The 24533-nt window shown below is 39.3% G+C and overlaps 1 protein-coding gene across 8 annotated transcripts in view; it reads right to left on the bottom strand.

Moving 5' to 3' along the window:
- Positions 1–24533, bottom strand: part of LOC133654105 (diacylglycerol kinase zeta-like) — a 307039-nt gene that overhangs the window by 186052 nt on the left and 96454 nt on the right. For all 8 annotated transcript variants that reach the window (XM_062054130.1, XM_062054125.1, XM_062054127.1 and 5 more), the window contains 11 exons: positions 24181–24237; positions 23979–24047; positions 23484–23555; positions 23287–23403; positions 16036–16107; positions 14600–14698; positions 14435–14517; positions 14305–14365; positions 13968–14081; positions 4661–4798; positions 1279–1357 (listed from right to left, as the gene is read on the bottom strand). In XM_062054130.1, coding sequence (XP_061910114.1) covers positions 1279–1357; positions 4661–4798; positions 13968–14081; positions 14305–14365; positions 14435–14517; positions 14600–14698; positions 16036–16107; positions 23287–23403; positions 23484–23555; positions 23979–24047; positions 24181–24237 — 961 coding nt within the window. The remainder of the gene's footprint in view (positions 1–1278; positions 1358–4660; positions 4799–13967; positions 14082–14304; positions 14366–14434; positions 14518–14599; positions 14699–16035; positions 16108–23286; positions 23404–23483; positions 23556–23978; positions 24048–24180; positions 24238–24533) is intronic.

The following is a 24533-nucleotide window of genomic DNA, read 5'->3' as shown; positions in this document are numbered from 1 at the left end:
AAAGTCTTCATGTGTCCAGGGACATATTTCCTGAGTTTATAAACATAATATACATTTTTTTTAAAACGAAAGAAGATTTTGTGATGCCAAAAAATATCGACGTAATCATAGTAATATTGACTCGATACGTGCCTATACTTGATATCATTACAGTGGGTTAGGTGTAGATCCACCAATGGCGTTTGTTTACATTTTGATGCCGGTGAGTTTCGGTGTGTAGTGAAGCATGTTTAGCTATTCCTCGTCCTGCAGTGATGATACACTAAGAAACTTACTTTATTTGTCGCCATGGAGGCGAGGATTAGTAATTTAGAAGTAGCTAAAACACTGCCGACGGCGGACGGACGTTAGCCGCTAGTTAGCTAGCCATGTCTTAAAGCACATCTTCCTGAGGGCGTTTCAGTGTTATAACTTAAGTTAAAGTTAAAGTACCAATGATTGTCACACACACACTAGGTGTGGTGAAATTTGTCCTCTGCATTTGACCCATCCCCTTGATCACCCCCTGGGAGGTGAGGGGAGCAGTGGGCAGCAGCGGTGCCGCGCCCGGGAATAATTTTTTGGTGATTTAACCCCCAATTCCAACCCTTGATGCTGAGTGCCAAGCAGGGAGGCAACGGGTGCCATTTTTATAGTCTTTGGTATGACTCGACCGGGGTTTGAACTCACAACCTACCGATCTCAGGGCGGACACTCTAACCACTAGGCCACTGAGTAGGCTTCACCTTTATCGTTAGTTTTGAAGCCAAAATGCATCCGTTCTCCCTTTTCTGTCTACACACTGTGTCTGTTTGTAAGTACTCCGTGATTGTGTGCTACCGAACATGCTCGTCTGCTCGTAAAACCAGCAATGTCACGACGTGACTGCGACGCGGTACTATACTAATACCGGTATACCATACAACCCTAATATACACATATACAAACACACATTTTTATATATATATATATATATATATATATATATATATATATATATATATATATATATATATACATACATACCCACATTTGTAAATTATTCTATTAATTTGTTGTTGTTTTTTTTTCCATTATGCTTGGTAGCTGTTTTCATTCATTACCATTGGGAAGAACAACTTTCTTCAGTATACAACACATGCAGGTGGTGCACCAGTGTACCCCTGCCAGGTAGTGTTGTTCACTCTACTAGCTCATCTAATGAGCCAATAATAATGGTGACACATCAAATCTTAGTCTAATTAGTGTTCAGGTTAGTTTTTTATGAAAAAGAAAAGGGTTTCTCATTTTGGGACATACCTCTTGACTCATGAAACTCTAGGGTCACAAGAGCATCAAATCCGAGGCTGAAGTAATTGTTAAAAACGTCCAGGGGAAGCTGAGAGAGCACAAAAACACACAAAAAAACAACACATTCAGTATACGGTATACGATCTTCCTTATGGACCAGGTGTATTAAACTAAAATCCAAATAGGTCCAGATAAAGAAAATGTCCTCAAGCTACAGTCCTACTCGATATGCTTCCCTTTTGTCTGTCCCAGTATTAAGACTGGCAATGTTTAAATAAAAATGTGCAATGCAAAATACGTCCACATATGGCCCGTTTATTTTTCATCGTAATATTTTTTTTAACCCTTTAACACCAAAACTGGCCAATGTGATGTGCAGTGCAGTCTTCAAATTACCATGAATTGTGAACTACTGAGAGCATTCCAATGGTTGGAATCTGCGATTTTGAGTGATATACGAGTTATTACGGTAATCTCCGTCACAGCAGCTCCGGGCAGACAAGGCAGGAGCAGAGTGGGAGGGGTTTGTTTACAAAACAGCCATTGTGAGACGTGAACGTCAGGGAGGGACATGAAAGCCGATTTCTACAACTGTTGGTTCTGCAGAAAAGTGATACAACAGATATGTGGGTGGTTTTTTGTATCCTTTGCATTCATATTTTGCCGTGTTTGTTGAGCATTTGTTACATTTTGCTTTTTTATTTTTATAAAAGATCGATATTGAGGAGGTGGTCTGCAAAGTAAAGAGGAGCAATGTTCACATGTTCTTAATATTTAGTGTTTTATCATTTATAGGTAATATTGTAAATCCCACAATATTTATTTTCATTTACATTCTGAGCATTTAATTCAGCGAAAAAGCTGTTTAAAAGTCTATTCAGATTTTGAAGTGGTCTGTCATTACAATTTTAGCATTTGAACAGTAATTTTGTGTGAGTGTTTGTATTGTGTGGTCAGCTTTTATCTTTTGTATGGTATTTCAAGAATTAATTTCACTAGTGCACAATAACCTCCACGTTTAAAATGTTCTTTAAAAAAGAGAACCAAGCACACATTCGGCAGTGACACTTTTACAGCTGAACACTCTCTGCTGTTTTTTTCTGTTTATGTTAATGCGAGTGGATGTTACTTTTTTATGTTCATTATTGTAGCAATATGGTTGTTAAATATAAAAATGTTGTTAAAGATTTTTTGTGATTTCTGATAGGCTTCTGTGTGTGTACGGGTGTTGACAGGGCAGCGCATACAGCACAGTTCTCTTATTAAATAGAAAGATGATGCATCACCTCCTTGATATGTTTGTTTGACGGAATTTGTTGTTATCATAAAATTGGCAATAAAAGCTAAAAAGGAAGTCAGACTATGTTTGTTTTAGATCTTTGCATCCGACTCATAAAAAATGGGAGCAAAAACAAAAGTGGTGCGTTTATGTTTTCATTCAGTAAATGTGTCTGATTATCCTATTAACCACACGTGTCATTTAAGCACATTAAAACATTACCAACAAAACTAAATAGCAGTGGATATGTGTAGTTATCTGTTAGATACGGAGCTTGAACGTTACTAGTGCTAGCTTGTTAGCATGAAGCATTCTCTTCTTCTGCCGTATTTATATTTCCACATAGCTAAACAGGCTGAAATGACCACAATCACCCCCCAGTGTTCGAGAGGCACACTGCATATGGCCATCAGTCACTTTTGAGATAAGAGCATGGAAACGAGAACCCCAAATGTGGCCGTGAGAATAGAAAGAACTGAATTATTTGACAAATCAGACTAATTTAGTACATAGAAACGTACTGACTTTAAAGAACTGACATGACGTCAGACAAGGCAGCACAAAGCTTCAATGATTACTTTTAAACTAATAAAATCAATATCATATCATGTGCTGTCATCTGTGTCAGTAGAAATGTTCCCATTTCAACTTACAGAAATTACACTTCTGACAAAAGAAAACATGTTGCAACATATTGTATATGATTTTTATGTTTTACACACGCACGGTCCACATCAACTACAATTGTAGTCCATGAACCATTAAAAAATAGCTGCTAAATAAATGAGAAGTTAGTCACAAGTTACTCAATACTTTACAAGTAGTTTTTCCCGGAATACTTTCCTTCTCTTACTCTCAAGTAATTATTTTGATCACTACTTTTTACTTTTACTTGAGTCATATTATTCACAAGTAACTGTACTCTTACTTGAGTAAAATGTTTGGGTACTCTACCCACCTCTAATGCAATTACATATGAGATGAACTTTTGTTGAAACTTATGACCTGACTCTTAATAACGACTGAGCGGATGCACAGACCTTTGACTAACTTATAGTTTGACATACAATTTCTTGTTGTTTAACATTTATGTTTGAATAGGAAAAAGATTTAAAAAAAGGCATATTATGTCCTTCAATAGACTGTCATGGACTTTGCTGAGTGACTGTTTAAAATCAATTTGATCATGGTTAGCACTATGCTCAGACAAGACCTGTGAAGTCATCAATAAAGAAAAAATAAGGTCTTCAGAAGCTGACAGCTACCTTGGTGCGGCGTGGCTCGGTTGGTAGAGCGGCTGTGCTAGCAACTTGAGTGTTCTAGGTTCAATTAGCGCTTTCGCCATCCTAGTCACAATCGTTGTGTCCTTGGGCAAGACACTTTACCCACCTGCTCCCATTGCTACCCACACTGGTTTAAATAGAACTTAGACAATAGGTTTCACTATGTAAAGCTGAAAAGTAGTTTTAAACTAAACAACCAGCGGCTTCACCGCAGTGAGAAGCTCTATCTATCCCACGCACAAGCGTGAGGGTATAAACTTAACATTCATAAACAAAATGAATGAAAATTGCTATGACATAGTAACGGCCAACGTATTACTTTTCAAAGAACAAACACATTACTACTTACAACAAAAAATTATCTGAGTGCTCTCGACACTGGTTATCTGCCATAAAACACTGAGGCAACCTTAAGCACTTTGAATGTTTTTTTTAATATGCCGGTGTATATTGGATAGCAGTATTCAAACTAAAAATACTGCGGTATCAGTTTTGGCCCATATCGCCCAGTCCTACCCACCACTGTAATGGAGACGGTGCTGAAGCCCTACAGGTAATTTGTTTTGTTGCCATCTATAGTGGTAAACGTGTGTGAGATAAACGTTTGTTTGTGTGTAGTAGTAAGTAGTGTAGTATGTGAACCACGACGTGGCGAGGGAACACTGTATTGTCTTTGATTTAAGGGGAATTCAATCTACAACGCAACATTCATATTTCTGATGAACCTGAGTTTTATTTAGTGTGTTTTTCGGCCTCTCAGGCTGAATTCTGCGCCACAGCGCCCCGAGTGTGCAATTAACCTTTGAATAGCCAAACGAAAGTGCCAAACCTTATCAGTTTGTTGCTCATCGACCTCAGCCCCTGCACTGTGATTGGGTTCAATTTGTAGATTCCACCGGTCAAGTTGCACTACAGTTCCATCCTCAACATGAGACAGGATCTTGGACAGAGGTTCATCTGTATAGCCCTGAAAAAAAAGCACAGGGTAGAATTAGATTGTACTTTTACACAACGAGAGGCTAACACGTGGCTTGTGAGCCACATCCTGCTTTATGGCTGCCCTAGTTTTTTGATTGATGAGACTTTATTAGTAGGTTGCACAGTGAAGTACATATTCCGTACAATTGACCACTAAATGGTAACACCCGAATACGTTTTTCAACTTGTTTAAGTCGGGGTCCACTTAAACTGATTCATGATACAGATATATACTATCATATATACTATGGACATCAAGTAGTGGACATAGAGAGAGAGAGAGAGAGAGAGAGAGAGAGAGAGAGAGAGAGAGAGAGAGAGAGAGAGAGAGAGAGAGAGAGAGAGATCAGAAGGCATAAGAAAAAGTATCTGCATTTGATTGTTTACATTTGATTGTTAGCAATCCGGGGAGGGTGTTAGTTTAGGGTTGTAGCTGCCTGGAGGTGAACTTTTATTGCGGTTTTGAAGGAGGATAGAGATGCCCTTTCTTTTATACCTGTTGGGAGCGCATTCCACATTGATGTGGCATAGAAAGAGAATGAGTTAAGACCTTTGTTAGTTCGGAATTTGGGTTTAACGTGGTTAGTAGAGCTCCCCCTGGTGTTGTGGTTATGGCGGTCATTTACATTAAGGAAGTAGTTTGACATGTACTTCGGTATCAGGAAGGTGTAGCGGATTTTATAGACTAGGCTCAGTGCTAGTTGTTTAACTCTGTCCTCCACCTTGAGCCAGCCCACTTTAGAGAAGTGGGTAGGAGTGAGGTGGGTGTCACAGTTCAATTAAAAGTAGAACAGAGGAACCCAAGGATGCAGATGGAATGTGAGTAAATAGTTCTTTACTAGACAAAAAGGCACTCACAACAATAATCCAAAAATAGAAGATAACAAAAAGCGACTATGCGAAAAAGAGCACCGTGACAAAACGAACAAAAGCTAATATACAAAGCTAACTAAACTTGGGTCGGAGTTGCAAGACGTGCAAACTAACATAGTACATACCAAGCTGGATGGCACTGGAAATAGCCAAGAAGTTAAGAAGCATAAATTCAAGCAGCATAGTAATCTTCATACAACAGGAGTCAGGAGTGGAATTGCCGAGTGCCATCCAGCTGAAGAGGTGCTGCTTAAATAGTGTCAGGCTGATTGGACACAGCTGTGCACGTCTCACAACTCCGCCCACAGGGAAACACAGGAACTCTGGGAAGAAGACAACAATAAGAGCCAGGTCTGCTGCAACAACAAAGGCAAACTGAACACAAACCACAAGATGGCAGCAGGCGGTGACAGTGGGATCTGGGGTGGAGGTCTAGCAGTAACCTGACTAGCTTGTTCTGAGATGTTTGGAGTTTAGATTTGAGGGTTTTGGAGGTGCTAGGGTACCAGGAGGTGCATGCGTAATCGAAAAAGGGTTGAACGAGAGTTCCCGCCAGAATCCTCAAGGTGCTTTTGTTGACCAGAGAGGAGATTCTGTAGAGAAATCTTGTTCGTTGGTTAACCTTTTTGATTACCTTGGTTGCCATTTTATCACAGGAAAGGTTAGCCTCTAGAATGGAACCTAGGTAGGTGACCTCATCTTTCCTGGTGATAACAATGTCACCCACTTTTATGGTGAAGTCATTGACTTTCTTGAGGTTGATGTGGGACCCAAACAGGATGGATTCTGTTTTACCCAAGTGTATGGATAGCTTGTTGTCAGCGAGCCAGGTGCAAGTTCTACAGAGCTCAGCACTGAGGATTTTCTCCACCTGTGACTTGTCCTTGCCGGATACCAGCAAGGCAGAGTCATCCGCAAACAAAAACAATTCACAGTCGCATGCCGATGACATGTCGTTTATGTATATTAGGAACAGTAAAGGTCCCAATATACTGCCTTGGGGGACTCCACAGCTCACCGAGAGGGGGGGGGACACGGTGCCGTTCACCTCTACCACCTGCTCCCTCCCCTCCAAGTAAGATTGCACCCAGCTCCATGAGTTTTTGTTAAATCCGATTGCCCTGAGCTTATCCAACAGTATATAAATAAATAATGATAAATGGGTTATACTTGTATAGCGCTTTTCTACCTTCAAGGCACTCAAAGCGCTTTGACAGTATTTCCACATTTACCCATTCACACACACATTCACACACTGATGGCGGGAGCTGCCATGCAAGGCGCTAACCAGCAGCCATCAGAGGCAAAGTGTGAAGTGTCTTGCCCAAGGACACAACGGACGTGACTAGGAAGGTAAAAGGTGGGAATTGAACCCCAGTAACCAGCAACACTCCGATTGCTGGCACAGCCACTCTACCAACTTCGCCACACCGTCCCTAAATATAAATATAAATATATAGCATGGTTAACGGTGTCAAAGGCCTTCTGAAGGTCCAGCATAACCATGCCGCAGTATTTGCCCGCGTCCACCTCATGTTTGATGTGGATGGTCAGATAGAGAAGGCATGTGTCAGTGGAGTGGTTAGTTCTGAAGCCGGATTGGAATTTGTACATGAGTTTATTAGTGGCAAGGTAACTATCGACCTGTTCATAAACAATTTTTTCCATTACTTTCGAAATGGAACTGAGAATAGAAACAGGTCGGTAGTTGCCAGGTTCCAGTTTGCTTCCTTTTTTTAAAGAGGGGAGTTACTCTTGCAATCTTAAGTGCGTTGTCAGTGCTATATTTTTCATTCTGTCTTTTGGTGTCAAAAAAGTATTTTAGCTCAATTATTAGGAGAATGCTGACCCTCTACAGACTAGTTATGTGCAAATCAGGCACACAAACTGTTGTCCTGTCGAGACAGCAAGAAGCGTAGTGAAATACAGACCACAGGTGACGTGATGAATAAATATCTGGAAGAAATACAAGATAACAGTTCGTACTTTGAGCTAAGGGTAGAAAATAGAGCTGGGTGATTATAGGATAGTGATCGATGATCCTAATAAATTTCAGGTCGATCACGATGGTCAGATGTCACGTCATATTTACTTGATCGAACATGCCAGAAATGTTCATTGCAAAAGCCAATCAGAGGCGACTTTTGTTGTATACTGTAAGTAAGTATACTGTTTAACAGCTATTTTAAATTGCATGTTAATATTATTACAGTTCAGCGGTTAATATTTTTTATGTTATGTGTGCTCATATGTGGACTAATAAGACTGTTGATGGTAAAAGTAGGATTATTTTGGGCCAAAAGAACTACAATTTGCATGATAATGCAGTAACGGAAGCAGGAAGTTGATGTAGAAAAAGCGCTAAAATTGTTCATGAAACACGAAAGACAACAAGATCTTGTTAACTTGACACTTTCAATGTAAAGATCTTGTCAATCGACATTCTGTCTCCTCCTTGAAGTGCGATCAAGTGGAGAAATACTACAGTTATTAGCGCCAAAACACAGGATATGATGAGCGCACAGGAGAACAAAGACACGGCGGAAGCTGCAACAATGGCTAAAAAGGAACCGGATATTGATCACTTGAGCACTTTCTAGAGAGGAGCAAATCTTGTTTGAATTAAACTGCGAAATGGAACTACTAACTTAACTGTAAAACCTTTGGTTGGAGATTTACATTTCAGAGGAAAACGAGGAGCAGATCATATTGTCCAAAAGCCGCAACAATTACGTCAACCTCAAAGTGTAAATGACGCTTCTTCATCAAGTGTATTGGACACAGCGCATCAGTAAATTTGCCAAAGCTGATCATTGATAAATATGATGAAGATCTCAACTTATAGCAGGAGTTTTGGAGTCAGTATGAGGCTGCTAGTCACCAGAATGATGCACTGTGCAAAAGAGAGAAGTTTGAAAGCTTAACCCACTTCACAAGCTATAAAGGCAGTGGCAGGACTAATGTTGACAATTGAAAATGATGATGCTGCAATTGAGCTTCTGCACAACAGATTTGGAAGAAATTATTTTGTGAAAAGCGCTCACATGTCGAAGTTTTTAAACCTAAAACCCTTGTCAAAAGGCCATCTAATGTGCATGCTTTGAGACAGCTATATGATTAACGGGAGATTCAAATCAGGAGTCTGGAATCATTGGGTGACTTTTCAGAGATGTATGGAAGCCTTTTATACCCAATCCTGTTGAAGATGATTCCAAATGACATAGCTTTTAAGTACGGGGATAGCCGCTGAAGCATGACAATAAATGGAGTGTCCAAAATAGTCACATTCTTGCAAAAATAGGTCCATAGCAGAGTGTTAGAAATTACATGGCCATACACTCCACAAAAAGTGGAGAACAAGTCATATAAGCATGAAATTAATGATTTTAAATTGAGAAGGCACCACGCAAAATCTGCTGCAGCACTGCACAGAAGGAAAACAATTGTTTATTATGCAACTGTGAACAGCACAAATCTGAAAATTGTCCAGACTATGACATTGCTGATAGAAAAGAAAAACTGAAGAAGATGGAAAAATGCTGCGTATGTTTAGGGCAGACACACAATGCAAAATTCTGTAAAATCAAGAATGTGTGTGAGAAATGCGTAAGGAGACAACATGTCGCTGTGTGGACCGGTAAAAGAGTGAAGATGCAGTCCCCCTCTGAATGAGAAGAGGCCATAGTTTCCTCAGTTCTTCCCCATTCAGTAGATAATGACCAAGCCACACATAATACATAATGCTGTGTTGCTACAAACTTGCGGCATGGGTCAAAGATCCATAAGAGAAAAAAGTAGCTGTTTGCCTACTGGAAAGAGATGGGATACGAAATCAGGTTTTTTTCAGAACCGGTTCCCAGTTTATCAATGCCTTGGAATCGCTTGCCATTTTTTCAGACCGTTCTCAAAACAATTAGCGTGGGCGGGAATGACATTATTACGCAACGTGCGTAATAACGGCGGCAGAAACGCTCAGAAGTCTTTTTACAACAAAAGATTGCAACAGTGGTACTTGTAATAATTGCAAGGTAGCTATTTCGTCAAAAGGAGGACATGTGGGCAATATGCTGGAATGTTTGAACATTCAGCATGCAACAACCATAAATTAATGTCCTGTTTTCGAAGCACTCTGATCTCATCCCAGCAGCAGTCACCTGCCGTAAATACAATAGGTACTAAGTAACGCCGCCTATAATCTTAGCGCTAGTATTTGTTAAATTGAAATGATTACTTTCTCATTCAGATGAGAATGACGAGTGACAGATTCTGACTCTGAGGCGGGCAGTAGCTGCTCGCTCCAGTTCACTTCTGCCGCTAGACGCATGTCAGCGAGCAGTGACTAAGTTTGTGGTTAAAAGCTTGCACCCATTTGCCACACTAGGCGCTCCTTTTTTGGTAGGTGAATGTTCATTGTAGTCAGAAAGGTTGCATACTTTCCTCCCACCAGATTTTCACTCATTTTCATTTTCCACATGAAACTCAAAAAAACTGTGTTAAAGTCCATTGATCTCAGCAATTCAACTTCAAATGTGAAACTAATATGTGGTATTAACTCATTACATGCAAAGTGAGATATGTCAAGCCTGTATTTATTATAATTTTGATGATCATGGCTTTCAGTTTTTGAAACACAACATTTTCTGAGATTTTCAATTTAAGGCTTTCATAAATTGTAAGCCATAATCATCTAAATCATAAGAAAAGCATGTAATATCTACAAATGGATGACAAATTATGCTGAATTGAAGATGAAATGGTAGGAGATTCCCCTGAGAAACATGGTAGTAGCAGAGAAACATGAAGCAGTGTTGAATGTGCTTGGCCTAATCCAGAGAACAAGTAATGACTTCACCTAAGATCCTTAAGCCACGAGTGAACATCCTAAAGCACAACAGCAACACAAAACAAAGTGTTCTCCGGTCTTCAGCACGCACATATGACCCACTTCACAGTCAGAATGAAAAGCATTGTTTTAGAAGATGTGAGCGGTTGGGCTCTCCTGGGATGAGGAGCTTCCACTAAATCTGACAGGAAAATGGCAACAGTTATTCAGCGCTAACCCAGTTGCCCCAGCTTCCTCTGAATTGCCACTATATACGTGGCAGGGAGGGCCAAGAACCTTTAAGAAAGCTGATCAGGATTTAAAGAAGCTGTGGAAAGTTATCAAAGACACAGTTGTTGGAGTTCTATTTAGGAAAAAGCATGACCTGAAAGTTCATTGCAGAGCTAGCAGACTTTCGCGTAGGATCTTGGTTTAATTCGGTGCCTTGTCACGATGATATCATTCATTCGTTTATCCTGATACATTTCATCTCTGATGTTCCACAGCATGTTGTTGTCTCGTTTCACTGCAATAACTTCTTCTTGGAGAATCCTCATTTCTTGGCATATTTCCTGAAAGTCCTTTCTCATGTTGTTATTCTGACTTGCAGAGTTTCTGTATTTTATAGATCTTTTTTGTATTCTGTTGTTGACTTTCTCTGATTTTCTTTAAGTTCTCTTATTGCTCTGCCTTGTAATCTTCTTTAAATTCTTTCATTGCTCTTTACAGGTCTACTTTGTGTTGTTTTCTTGCTCTTTCTACGTCAGCATCTATTTTTTTAGCATCACGTCTTGATTCCCATCATGACCTGTGTCTTAGCATCAAATCTTGCTTTCCCTCGTGTCCTGTGTTCAGAGAATCATTTGATTCAGATGACACCGAAGGTTCTGGGATTTGAGTTTTTCTTTTAGATTTTGACATCGCGGCAGGTCGCTGACGTCAGTGCCTTTTTGTATCAGCTTTCTAACGGCAGTTGCTTCTTTAGCGACTTGCAGCACTTTTAAGTTGTATATTTCAACAATTTCGTAACTTGCGCCGTTCGGAGATCAACTTGAGGTGTCAGCCTGTCAACTTATATTACTCTGTGTCATCGGAAGTACTTAAAACCGCTTCAAACTCTCGCAGTAGCTTATGGTTGCCAGGCAACTGCTTTGAATTGCGGTAGGGGGTCGTTTTCTTGAGGCTAACGGCTCTTCAAACTCGCCTTATTTCAGCGTATCAGTGCCTTTCAACGGACCAAAATCAAAAAAGATGCTAGGTAACCCTCCTGTGGCTGTGATCACAAATCAGTGGTCAAAAATCTTCAAACTCATCAAAAACCTTGGTAGCAAAAGCAGAGGCTTTTTCTTTGCGTCTTCTCCCATTGACAGGAAGTGAAGCAAAGACTTTTGACATTCATATAATTGATCGACTGTTTTATTTAAGCACTGTAATGAGGAATGTAATGCGTGTTATGACATACAGACCTGGCATGAAATTTTAGGCGACTGCAATTATAGTGTTCAAGTTGGCTGTGGTTACGGGAGCTCTGCGCTCTTGTGTGTCCTCCTTTGGTGTTTCTTGATGTTTCCCTGCTGTTTCCATGTGTTATTTGCTTTTGGTTCAAGCCCATTAGGGACTGCGCAACAAGGGGTGGCGCTTCTGTGACTTTGGCAGTGCCTTTTGGTGCTTTTTTGTGAAGTTTTGGATCTGCCTGGGGGAGCCTTTTGGCCATGCACATGTTTGCACCAGAGATTAGCTGCTGGGTCTCTGCCACACCGGAGTCTGCGTGGTAAGACCGGAGGAGATGTGGAGGAAGAGACAGGGCCTGGGGAACCTGCGTTGAGCGTTGGGATGGACAAGCTTCACAGAGCAGAATGAGCATGTATCAGACACTTTGTCTCCCTAGACAGATTCTCGCTCATTCGTGCAGACCGGACATTGACGAGGGCTGCTGGGTAGCCTAGGGAGGAGTCGGCTTTCTTGGTTGCTTTGATGGGTCTGTTCCTTTCTCTGGCCTATATGACCCCCCTACCCAAGCAGACGATGGAGTGGAGCACTGCGGTGTACAATATGTGGGTGTTGAAATGGTGTTTCTGTTTTGTTTGTTTATACATGGTGCAATCAAATGTGCGCAATATGTATTATTTATTGCTAATTTTTTTGTGTGTTTTACTTTGGAGCTGTATGCAGAAATAGTGGCACTGAAGTGGCAGCTGGTTGCATCAGCTCTGTGTGCTTTAAATGGCTTTTATGTCCTTTGTGTTGTTTGATGTTTCCCTCTTTGTTTTCAATGTGTGTTTCTAATTGTTTGTGGGCTTTTTGTATCTGCACTGCAACCACATAATTTCCCCATTGTGGGATGACTAGTCTATCCTAAATTTGACATTCCACTTCTGAAATGAATCATGTTTACAGTTCAAGTCTAACCTGTCCAAAGTTGTTTATGTTGAAGAGAAAAACATTTCAGCCCTACATGCAACATATACATTTATATTTTGTGATAGACTTAAGACATTTACAGTATTTAATCGAATCGAATCGCTGCTGTGTTTATGTAGGCTGTGAAGTCCCACCCGCTGTGAAACACAAAGGAGGGTGGAGTGGAGTGCTCCAGTTGGCTAGTGATAGGTATTTTGTTTTCTGATAGGCCATTCATATGAATGTACACCAGTGTTTAAAAGTTAAATTTGGGGCCTTGGATACTAAATTTTTGCCGTCTATTGTGTACTGGTATGACATTAAAGTTCCTTGAATTATTCAATAAGAAGCAGAAATGGGCAGGTATTTGCAATAGAACTCTCCTAGCAAACCAATGATCAAAAACAAATGACACTTGTAAGACACGTCAAACAAGGTTAAACTATTTCAAAGTTTAGCAAGAAAAGAAAAGTGAACCATGAAAACAGACAGACATACTGCTTTATTTTGGCCCAATCACGTACAAAGCCGATGTGTTAATTTGCTCTGTTGTCCTATCGTGCCAATGTAAAACGCTATTGTAACATAAAGCATAGCTATTTCCAACAGAAGTGTCCACTGTTGAAGACAACAAAACGTCCTTATTCACGTAATTCTGCGTTTTCCACAGAGAATATGATAATAAAAAAAAAAAAATCTAAATAATTTGGTGATTGTTAACATTATTCGTGTCACACTTTCTATATGACGTTTCAACATGACAAAAGATAGTGCTTTGGAAAAGTTCAATTAAGTTACGTTATTGCAAATTGCCCAGTAACTCGAGCTCTCAATGACAAGTAAATATCCATCCATTTTCTACCACGAGTCCCTCCCAGGTCGCTGGAGCCTATCCCAGCTGCACTCAGGCGGAAGGTGGGGACACCCTGGACAAGTCGCCACCTCATCACAGATAGACAACATTCACACTCACACACACTAATATGGACATTTGAAAAGTAAGTTTGAGAACCTTTGCTATATTGTCCGAATCAACCCACAAAAGTTGTCTATTTGGACTCACCCCTCCCCAGTTGAGAGTTCTAGCGAGGTCATTTCCTGTCCCAAGTGGTAACACTGCGACAGGAGGTTGAGGATTCAAAGCAAGTTCATCAAGGCATGATAGGACCCATCCCACCTGGTTTTACACATGGATATATAAAAACACTCATACACAGATACACATACGTAAATATAATGTATAAATGTTATTTTAATCAATCATTAAAAGAATGTTTTCATTTCAGGTTGATGAATATCAGGAAAATAGTGATTAGTCATTTACATTTTTGTGTGTTCGTGTGCGTAAGTACAAGAATTATCGGGATCAAAATACATTTGTGTTACAAAAAAATACTCACAGTTCCATCTCCTCCACAGGCCAGAATCCTCAAATTATGAACTTTACGATACAGCTCTAGACTATATGTTTGAAAAAAGGTTAAAGGTTAACTTGTTAACATATTTAAAAATGTTCCTGTAAATATTTACCCATCTTTTGGTCCTGCCTGGCTCAGATCAAATACCTGTCTTGGATTCAGATACCACATGAAAGACTGAAAGATTTTGGTGCCCTGTCAGATATAAAATAAAATAAATATGTGCAGACCACAAATTCACAGACAAACGGAACCTACTAAAAATATTCTTCAATACCTGATTTCCTCCGCTTTTGGGGTTTACAAAGACTATCAGTGGTTTCATCAAAGGGGAATGGATAGCCCGGATAGTGAAGGGCTTCAACTGTCGTCCATCCTGTAAATAACCAAAACGATAGAACTTATGTGTGAATGTGTGAGACAGGACTTTGCCCAGTCAAAATGTCAGAAAAATAAAAACAGAATTTCCACATTGATTAACAAATTGTTGCAAATCTTAAAATAGAGTCCTATATTAGCTATCCATGAGCATATTAGGTACATTATAGAATCAATAAGGCTGTTGCCTTGATTATATTCATGTATCAAGGGCATTGAAAGGAACGCAAAAAGACTTTAGAGTTCAGTTTGTCTTGGAAAAGGTTTTGCAACTCCGAGAAGGCTTCATCAGTTAATGCTCAAGGACCAAATAGGAAAGCTGTAGTCTGATGGAATGACACAGGATTTAAAGTATTTATCTAACAAGAATGGGTTCACTCTTTTGAGCAAAACAACAGTCTTTAGATACAGTGGATCTCTGCCAACCTGGCCAGTTTGAGTGTAATCTTCATTTGTAACAATAGTTATACTCAGTTGTAATACAGTTTTGCACCACTTGTGGCAGTAATGACAATATCAAAAAAGTCTGACGCTAAAGTCATACAGAAGTTTGTTAAACGCAAAAAATATGACTAAAGTGGTAAAGCTGTAATTTAATTTACACTTTAATTTTATTGACAGTTTATTTAAGAAACATATATTATTATTTATTTAGTTAAAATGTATTTATGTAAACACTGCGTATTTATATGTAATTGTATTGTTCTTCAGTTTTTTGAATCCCCTCTAAAGTGACGAATCACAAACGAGGGGTTTTGGCGTGCCATGTATTCAATGCCAACAAGGAGTAGAACGGCACATAAAGAAAAACAGACAACCACAGGGAAAGCGTTAACAGTTAGTGCGAGCGCAAACATAGTCCGCACAGAGTGGTTTAAATGTGCGAAGATTTTTACACTGTTTTGACACAATTAAAGTCCCTCTGTATTAATATATCTGATTTGTGCAGTGAACTAGTACCACTGAAAAGAAAAACAGCCCGAGAGCATGATGCTCCATTCCATCATCATTAAACAGTTGCTACAGTGTTTAAAGTGTCAAGTGTCACCTTGACTCAACCATAAATATGTTTTGCCATCATCATAGTGAAATAGCTCAAATTCCTTTTTTGTCCAGAAAGTCTTGGCTTGTTTATGTGCATTGTTGCAAATTTCCGTCTAGTCATTTGTGTCTATTTCATAGCAAAGACTTCTTTCTTGTGAAACTAATAGATCACCTTTTGCAAAGAGATCAAAAGTAAATGTCTACACTGAAACAGTTCAGCAGTTGACTTTTTAAGTTTCTAAAGAGTTGAATAGTCAATGATCATAATCATAAAGTATATTGCTGGCATACCTCAGTGGCTTTTTTATTGATTTTTCTCTTGAAGGATGTTCTTTTCTTCTTCTTACTTGTCTTCATGGACGTCTGTTTGAAAGCAGAGCATAGGGGAGGAATGTTGTGTCAACGTTTATTATTTAAAAAAATATATTTTATGAAATTAATCATAAGAATTTGTTGGAATAAAAAAAACACATAAGCAAACCTTTCAGTTGTCATTTTATTTTTGGTTTAATAGATAGCAAAATACATCAGCATATGTTTTTGTGATAGACCATAAACTAAGTGGATGGATCATAGGATAGCAAATCACTTTCTTCAGAAAAGTGTTCTTTGTACCCAGCTCAGAAGATGGAATATTATTGGACATACTCTGGGACAACAAACAATCATGGGTTTGTCAATGGATGTTCTCATTCATTCAGGGCTTTGTATTCTCAGGCCATTCAATCGATCACAACTAGACTGCTGCAATCGATTGAATGCCCTGAAAATCATAAGTTTGTGTCATGGATCCACGCGTCACTAAGAAGGCGTCATTTTAATTTTTGATGGTTCTCATCATCATTATAAAACAATTGTTGTATTCTTCCACTTGTATTCTGTGTGTAACTTTTCTCTTTCATCTAGTGCAGGGTTCGACAACCTGCAGCGATTCAGCCTGTATGCGGTGGATCCCTTTAAGCCGTATAGAAAATGGGCATTTAAAAAAGTTGTGACTGGTGATGTCTGTTACGTTGTTCATCCTACAACGTCTAACACTGAACGGCAACCACATGTCCTCACTAATTGAGAGTTTCTGTAAGTCCAGCAGCACTAACATTTGAGCTAAAAGAAAATGGCCGTTACCTTACTGTGCAGCCGCATTTCTAAAGCCATGAGTAAAGTTTAAATGTTACCTGTGTCCAAATTCAGGGTATAGTCTAAAGTACAGTATAAAAGTATTAGAAAACTACAAGTGCTATATTGTAGCGACAAGGGATTATTTTAATATTTTGGGCATTTACCGAAGACATGTCTACTACATCATCCTACTACATCATCCATCAACTAGGTCTGCAATGCCACTGATGATAAAACAGAAAAAATAAGACAAAGTAATCATCATATTTGTCACATGGTGTGGAAAGAACCACCTCCAGCTTAATGTGACGAAGACCAAGGAGCTAGTTGTGGACCAGGGAAGGAGGAGGAGTACTCCGGCGACCCCTGTTTCCATCAGGGGGGTCGATGTGGACATGGTTGAGGATTATAAATACCCCGGAGTACACATCGACAACAAGCTGAATGGGTCAAAACACAGTGAGGTACTCTACAAGAAGGGTCAGAGCCGCCTCTACTTCCTCAGGAGGCTAGGATCCTTCAACGTCTGTACAAAGATGTTCAAGATGTTCTACGTGTCGGTGGTGGCGGGTGCCTTCTTGTACGCCGTGGCCTGTTGGGGCAGCCGACAGAGTGGGGGACGCAAACAGGCTGGACAAGCTGGTAAGGAAGGCCAGTAACGTGGTGGGAGTGGAGCTAGACTCTCTGGCGGTGGTGTCAGAGAGGAGAAGTCTAGCAAAGCTCCTAGCCATTATGGACAACACCTCCCACCCACTACACTTGGACCTGGCGGAGAGAATGAGCATGTTTAGTGGAAGGCTCAGACTCCCCAAATGCAACACGGAACGACACAGGTAGTCCTTCATACCGACAGCCATCAGACTGTGTAATGCATATGTTCCTTTTGACTGTACATGTACTGTAAATTTATAACATATTTATATTATTCAATAGTAATAATAATAATAATAATAATAATAATAATAATGCTGTATAATAGACTGTATTTGTGTTATTCATATGTGAATAATGCTGTATAATAGACTGTATTTATATTATTCACATGTGAATAATGCTGTATAATAGACTGTATTTATATTGTTCACTTGTAAAAAATACCTAAGTGTTTATTGTCTATTGTGAGCGAACTGTGGTGCGGAATTTCCCCCAGGGATCGCTAAAGTACTTTCTATTCTATTCTATATTATAGTAGAGGACGAGACTCTGTCCCAGGTGGAGAAGTTTAAGTATCTCGGTGTCTTGTTCACGAGTGAGGGAAAGATGGAGAAGGAAATCAGTCGGAGAATCGGAGCAGCTGGGGCAGTATTGCAGTCTCTCTGTCGCACTGTTGTGACGAAACGAGAGCTGAGCCAGAAGGTAAAGCTCTCGGTCTACCGAGCCATCTACATTCCTACTCTCACCTATGGTCATGAAGTGTGGGTCATGACCGAAAGAATAAGATCGCGGATACAAGCGGCCAAAATTAGTTTCCTCAGAAGGGTGGCTGGCATCTCCCTTAAAGATAGGGTGAGAAGTTCAGTCACCCGAGAGAGACTCTGAGTAGAGCCGCGCTCCTTCGCATGGAAAGGAGCCAGCTTAGGTGGTTCGGGCATCTCGTGCGGATGCCTCACGAGCGTCTCCCTAGGGAGGTCCTCGTTGCACGTCCCACTGGGAGGAGACCACGCGGCAGGCCAAGGACCAGATGGGGGGATTACATCTCCTCTCTGGCCTGGGAACGCGTCGGGATTCCCCAGGAGGAAGTTGCTAATGTTGCTCTGGAGAGGGAAGTCTGGGGGTCTCTGCTGGAGCTGTTGTCCCCGCGACCCGATTCCGGATAAGCGGTTGAAGATGGATGGATGGATGGACATATGAGACGTCCTGCTCGATAAAGTATTACACATTTGGAAAAAGTTTAGATTATTTTTCTTGGTCTCATTTTGTCACAAAACCTGGCATTAAACTAAGGGTTTGCAGAGTTATATCTACTGTAAATTATGATATAGTATATCAGAAAATCATAGTGTTTTAAGAATAGTATTTATTAGCTAGTTTTATGGTCTGTATTTTGTACCGTTGCCGTACCGAAAACAAACCAAACCAGGGCTTTAACAAAGAGGTACTACAAAACCATGAGGATGCCGCACAGTCTGACCCCTTGTGATAGAGTAGGTACCTCTGGATGATTAATGCTGGGGATTAATACTGGTCCGACATCTTTTTTAAGTCTAGAACTCCTGTCAGAGAGTTGAGTCTTTTAGGCAAAATCTACAGACAGATCTTTGGACATAGGGCTGGGCGATAAATCGAATATACTCGATATATCGCGGGTTTGTCTCTGTGCGATATTGAAAATTACTATATCGTGAGTATTCGAGTATACGTTTTCACGCAGTTGCTTTTAACTGCGGGCATTAGACTACAGGCTTTTCTCACTCTTTCTTGTCTCTCCTTCTCAGAGAGATAAAACAAGCGGCCCTTGTTACATACGTCACATACTGTCGCGCGTGCAACGTCATACGCTCTCGCGGAGCAGAGAGGTAGTGGCATGGGTAACGTTAGCTGTGTCAGGTAGTGCTAGCGGAGCGGTGCGAGTGGTAATACGAGAGAGAGAAGGTGCGAATCTGGTAACAAATGGAGGAAGAAGAATTAATTCCCAAGAAAAACAGCACGCGGTCCATCATCTGGCTGTGGTTTGGCTTCAAGCGGGAAGATGTTGAACAGACAACCGTAGTATGTAAAGTATGCGGCAAAAGGGTTGCTATAAAAAGTAGTGGCACTACTAATTTGTAGCATCATTTAAAAAGTCACCCGCTAGAGAATAAGGAGTGCTTGAAACTCCGCATCTCGGCCGGTGCCACACCCAACAAAATCCCGAAGGTGCACTTTATTTGTTTTAAAATATTATAGTGGCATTCTGTACAAAAGTGCACTTTAATTTAGTGTGGTTTTGATATGTCATCTTGGTAACATCATGCACAAAAGTGCACTAATAGCTTGTTTTAAAATGTCTGACAATCTTGCACTTTCTGTTTTGAAATTACATGAATGTTTGTGCCACTGCTTGATAACTGTTTAATAAATACAGTTTTGGTAAATTGACTTAGTTGTGATTTCCCTCTCTGCATGAAAGTTTAAAATTAGCATCTATTAATGCAGTATGAACAAGAATGTTTTAATGTAGACAAATATAATCATCATAATGGTGTGATTATATGCATCAAGTGTTAATTCAAGGCTAAGGCAAAATATCGAGATATATATCGTGTATCGTGACATGGCCTGAAAATATTGAGATATTAATAAAAGGCCATATCGCCCAGCCCTATTTGGACACATATTTGTCTGTGGTTTAAAAGGAATAAACACAAACAATAATAAGAATAAAAATGGGCACAATTATATAACAGAGTATAATATTATATAAAACAGACACAATTATATATAATAGAGTATAATAGTATATAAAACACACTATACACTACATTATGTTACATAACAAACATTTAAACCTCATTGGAATTCAATACAGATTTGAACACAGTTGTGTCAGACTGAGCTTAAGCATGGTCTATGACGACATCTAGCAGTAAAATAAGGTAAATACAGTGTGAAACAGGCATGGGCAATTCACACACATACTGTATACATGTATATGGTATGATAACAGCAGAATATTTCTGTATAACAGAGGAGTGACTGACTGATGGTCGTGTTACAATATTCACCAATCTTATTGTTTTATTTCTGATTTTTAACATGACAATGTGAGTTTGTCTGTGTCTAATGTTTTTTTACACAATATTTTAGCTGTAAAAAGTGTCAAGCATTCTGCGGTCTGTGTGCTTGGTCCCTTTTAATAGGAACAATTTAAATATGTGAATGTTTAGAAATTTTAGTGAAATAAATTCTTAAAATGCCATAGAAAAGAGTCAACGCGAAGCAATACAACACTCACAATATAACTGATAGAATGCTAAAAAGATTATGACAGACCACCTCAAAAAACTGAATTGAATTTTACAGCCTTTTTGCTTACTAAAAAATGTACATGAAAATAAAAATTGCGGGATTTACAATATTAACTATGAACGATAAAACATTGAATATTAAGAACATATGAACGTCTCTCCTCTTTACTTCTTAAGTCGACCGTCTCGAAATTTTTACAATAAAGCAAAATGCAACAAACCGCCAAAACATTAATGCAAAGGACAAAAAAACACAGCTCAATATAATAATAATCCATATAATATAATTTTTCTGCAGAACAGAACTTTATTGTAGAAATGTGCTTCCGTGTCCTTCCCTGACACTCACATCTCAGGCTGGCTGCTGTAAACAAACCGTGCCCACTCTGCTTCTTACTTGACTGCTTGGAGATGATGACATAGATTACCGTAATAACCAGTTACTCATTCAAAAACGCAGATTCCAATCATTGGAATACTCTCTGTAGTTCAAGACTTACGGTAATGTATATTGGCGGCTCAGTTTCGATGTTAAAGGTTTAAAAAAATTATTTGGAGACGTCTGGCGGGCTGGGTTGAAAGCTTAATTGGCCGCATACTTTTAACTATTGAATTACTGCTTAATACAGAAACATTGCTGCAAACATACATGCAATTAAGGCAACATTTAACAGACATATACTATAAGCATTTTAAAATGAATGGCTGAGGATATGTTAGCCATGAGCTTAAATTTCGGTCAAGAACGCAAACAGTGCTGGGCAGTCTCCATCAACGAATCAATTACTGGGTTGCAATCACGTGACCTAGAGACCCTTGCAGGTTTCAGGTGGTTGTCTAGAGTCCCATTAGACTACTGTTTATTTACTTTTCCCAGTGCAAATTTGGACATATTTTGAAAGGTTTAGAAGCAAATATACAAGCTATGATTAAGAAAATATTTAAAATGGGATGTAGTGGATTTATACATTTCTAAGAAAAATTATTTTCGAGAGATTTAAACCATTCATCATCACCGCCTTGATCACCCTTCCTTGACACAAGGATTTAAAGAAGAAAAGATTGGAGGCACATTATGTCTTTACATCTGAGGGATGCACAAATTAAGCATTATTCGGTGAAAGATAATGTTGGATCTATTTGTGCATCGTTAAGTAACGTACTGGGATGACATTAACAAGTATCGCCCTTCTCTGATCGTGACGTTAATGAGAAAAAGGAAAAGTTTAGTTTTTGGAGTTAATTTCCTGGTACAAGTATTTGTCATGAACAATTCATGTCAGCAGGTGTTTTAATGGTGTGATGTTCATATTTTGTTTCATTGTTTAGCTATAGATGTCCCTGTTGTTCAGCAATGTTTGGTTTCCAACAATATTTAGCAGTATCAAGATTATGTATGCTGTTGAGCCTACGAGAGATGTATTCATCTAGTTTATTATTACTATAAAGGATATTTTTTTCATGCTAACAATTATCAACACAGATGCTATAAGGTGGTAATATGTGTTGAATAAATCACATGTTTTTTCTGCACAACAACTACGTTTTTAGTTTCTGCTATGAAAATTGACGAAAACACGGTGGATTGGAACAACAATCACAATATGTATTACTAGGACTTAACATGACGTTAGTTTGTGTCCACAATCAGATCTTCGTAGTTAGGCATAGCAACTACAACATGACTTAAAAGAACACAAACAAACTAATGCAATCACTTGTCTTTTCTTTACACTTAAATCTGCTCTCAAACATCGTAACAAATACAGTTTTCTTAAACAAATGAAATGTTCAAACAAACCTTTGACTAGGTTATCGCTGCAGACCCGAGCATGGTCCGACTGTATTTCACAATATGGTGAAAATTATATTTTATGAGCCATTTCCCTCGACGCACTTTCCCTGACTTTATTCTGTTTATGAACCACTTTTGCCGGGACTCTATAAAAAGGTATTTCATATCTTTCAATGTGAACAGCACAGCAAAGTGGCATTTTTAGCTCAAACTCTTCATTTACTAATGCATCTCTCACTTGATTTAACCACTCAAGCCTGTTGACCATCATGTGAATTACACCGTGACGAGGCAAAGCAGACTTGACGTCATAAGCAACCCAGCCATACTACTAGAGAACGTAATAAACAGGAAATAACGTCACAGACTTGATATCCAAAACAAGATCATACAAAATCAAATTAAAACTATTTCAGAACACGGTAAAACTAAAAAATTAAGATTTGTAGTTTATTGACCGCTATCTCTCTAATGCATCTCATTTTGAAAGCAAGCTGCACACCGGTGGGATACAATTCATCCCACCCGGGATAATAACGCTTGATGAACTTTAAAGTGACCTTGTCATCAACTTTGATTTTCTCCATACTTTTGTCCATAATGTATGCCATGTACTGATGCCGACTTGTATAGTACAAAGAGTGCAGAATGAATCATCACTGAAATGTGAATCAACTCTACCTGGCAACGTCGAACTCGAACAATCCATGAAGGTGGAACTATGAGGGCAGCATGAACTCCTATTGGACAAACCTCCTCAATTTGGTGCAACATGAAACAGGAGACCTTGTTGTGATACTAAAACAGGCATGTATAAGAAACCAATTTGTCATTGTGAGATTCATTTGATAACACAGTAAAATGGAAAATATCCTCACCGCTTGTTTGCACCAGGAACAGCTAATGGCAACAATCTCTTTACTGTGGAAAGCAAACTTCTGCTGGAAGGCCTAAATAGTGAAAAAAATAATAATATTAATCAAAATAAAAAATATATAATAAACCAGAAATACCAAGCTAACCAAACGTCTATCCATCCATTTTCTATACCTACTCGGGTCGCAGGTAACCTGGAGCCTATTCTAGCTGACTTGGGGCAACAGGTGGGATACATCCTAGACTGGTCGCCAGCCAATCGCAGGGCACATATAGACAAACAACTATTCACACTCTTTTAAAGTCTTCAATCAACCTAACATGCATATTTTTGGAATGTGGAAGGAAACAGGAGTACTCGGCGAAAACCCATCCAAGCGCACTGGATGAACATGCAAACTCCACACATTTGAACCCAGATCTCTCGGTTATGTGGCCTGTGCTAACCACTAAGCAAACTGTGATGTAAAAAACCAGATAATTATATAATTACTCACCTTGCCACATTGTTTACATTTTCCTTCTTGTCTTCTTCGATGCACCCAGTGATGACGTACCACGTTGGGCTGGAAACATGCAACACAAATGGACAAAAACATTATCATAAACAAGCTCATGCCTACAGGCAAAAAGCCCTTAACTTTAAAAGTCTAATTTTCCTCGGGGGGGGGGGGGTTTCCCTGATCTCTATCAACTCACCTCTCGAATGTTTTTGGAACTAGATTCCCTGAAGGATGGCTTGCATCTGAAATTGATCTAAGAATAGAGCAGAGAAAGTGTAAAAAGGGTAACAAAAAGTATCATTGGTACATCAATGAATACATCATTTAAGCTGTCACAATTATAGGACGTGCACAAACGACGGATATCCAAAAATGTTGACTTTACAATGACACGAATGCAGGCTTCATTAACACTATCAGAGATCTATTAATTTGATTGTTTTTTATTTTGATGTTTGAAGATTAGAGTTATGTAGAACTAAAATGTGTCATACTATGTGGTAATCTACCCGTAATACAATACAGTCAAATATTGTCTGTGGCGCCCGT

Source organism: Entelurus aequoreus, linkage group LG07 (assembly GCF_033978785.1).
Source record: "Entelurus aequoreus isolate RoL-2023_Sb linkage group LG07, RoL_Eaeq_v1.1, whole genome shotgun sequence".
In the NCBI taxonomy this organism is placed as follows: Eukaryota; Metazoa; Chordata; class Actinopteri; order Syngnathiformes; family Syngnathidae; genus Entelurus; species Entelurus aequoreus.
This window is presented reverse-complemented; position numbering and strand designations above follow the sequence as displayed.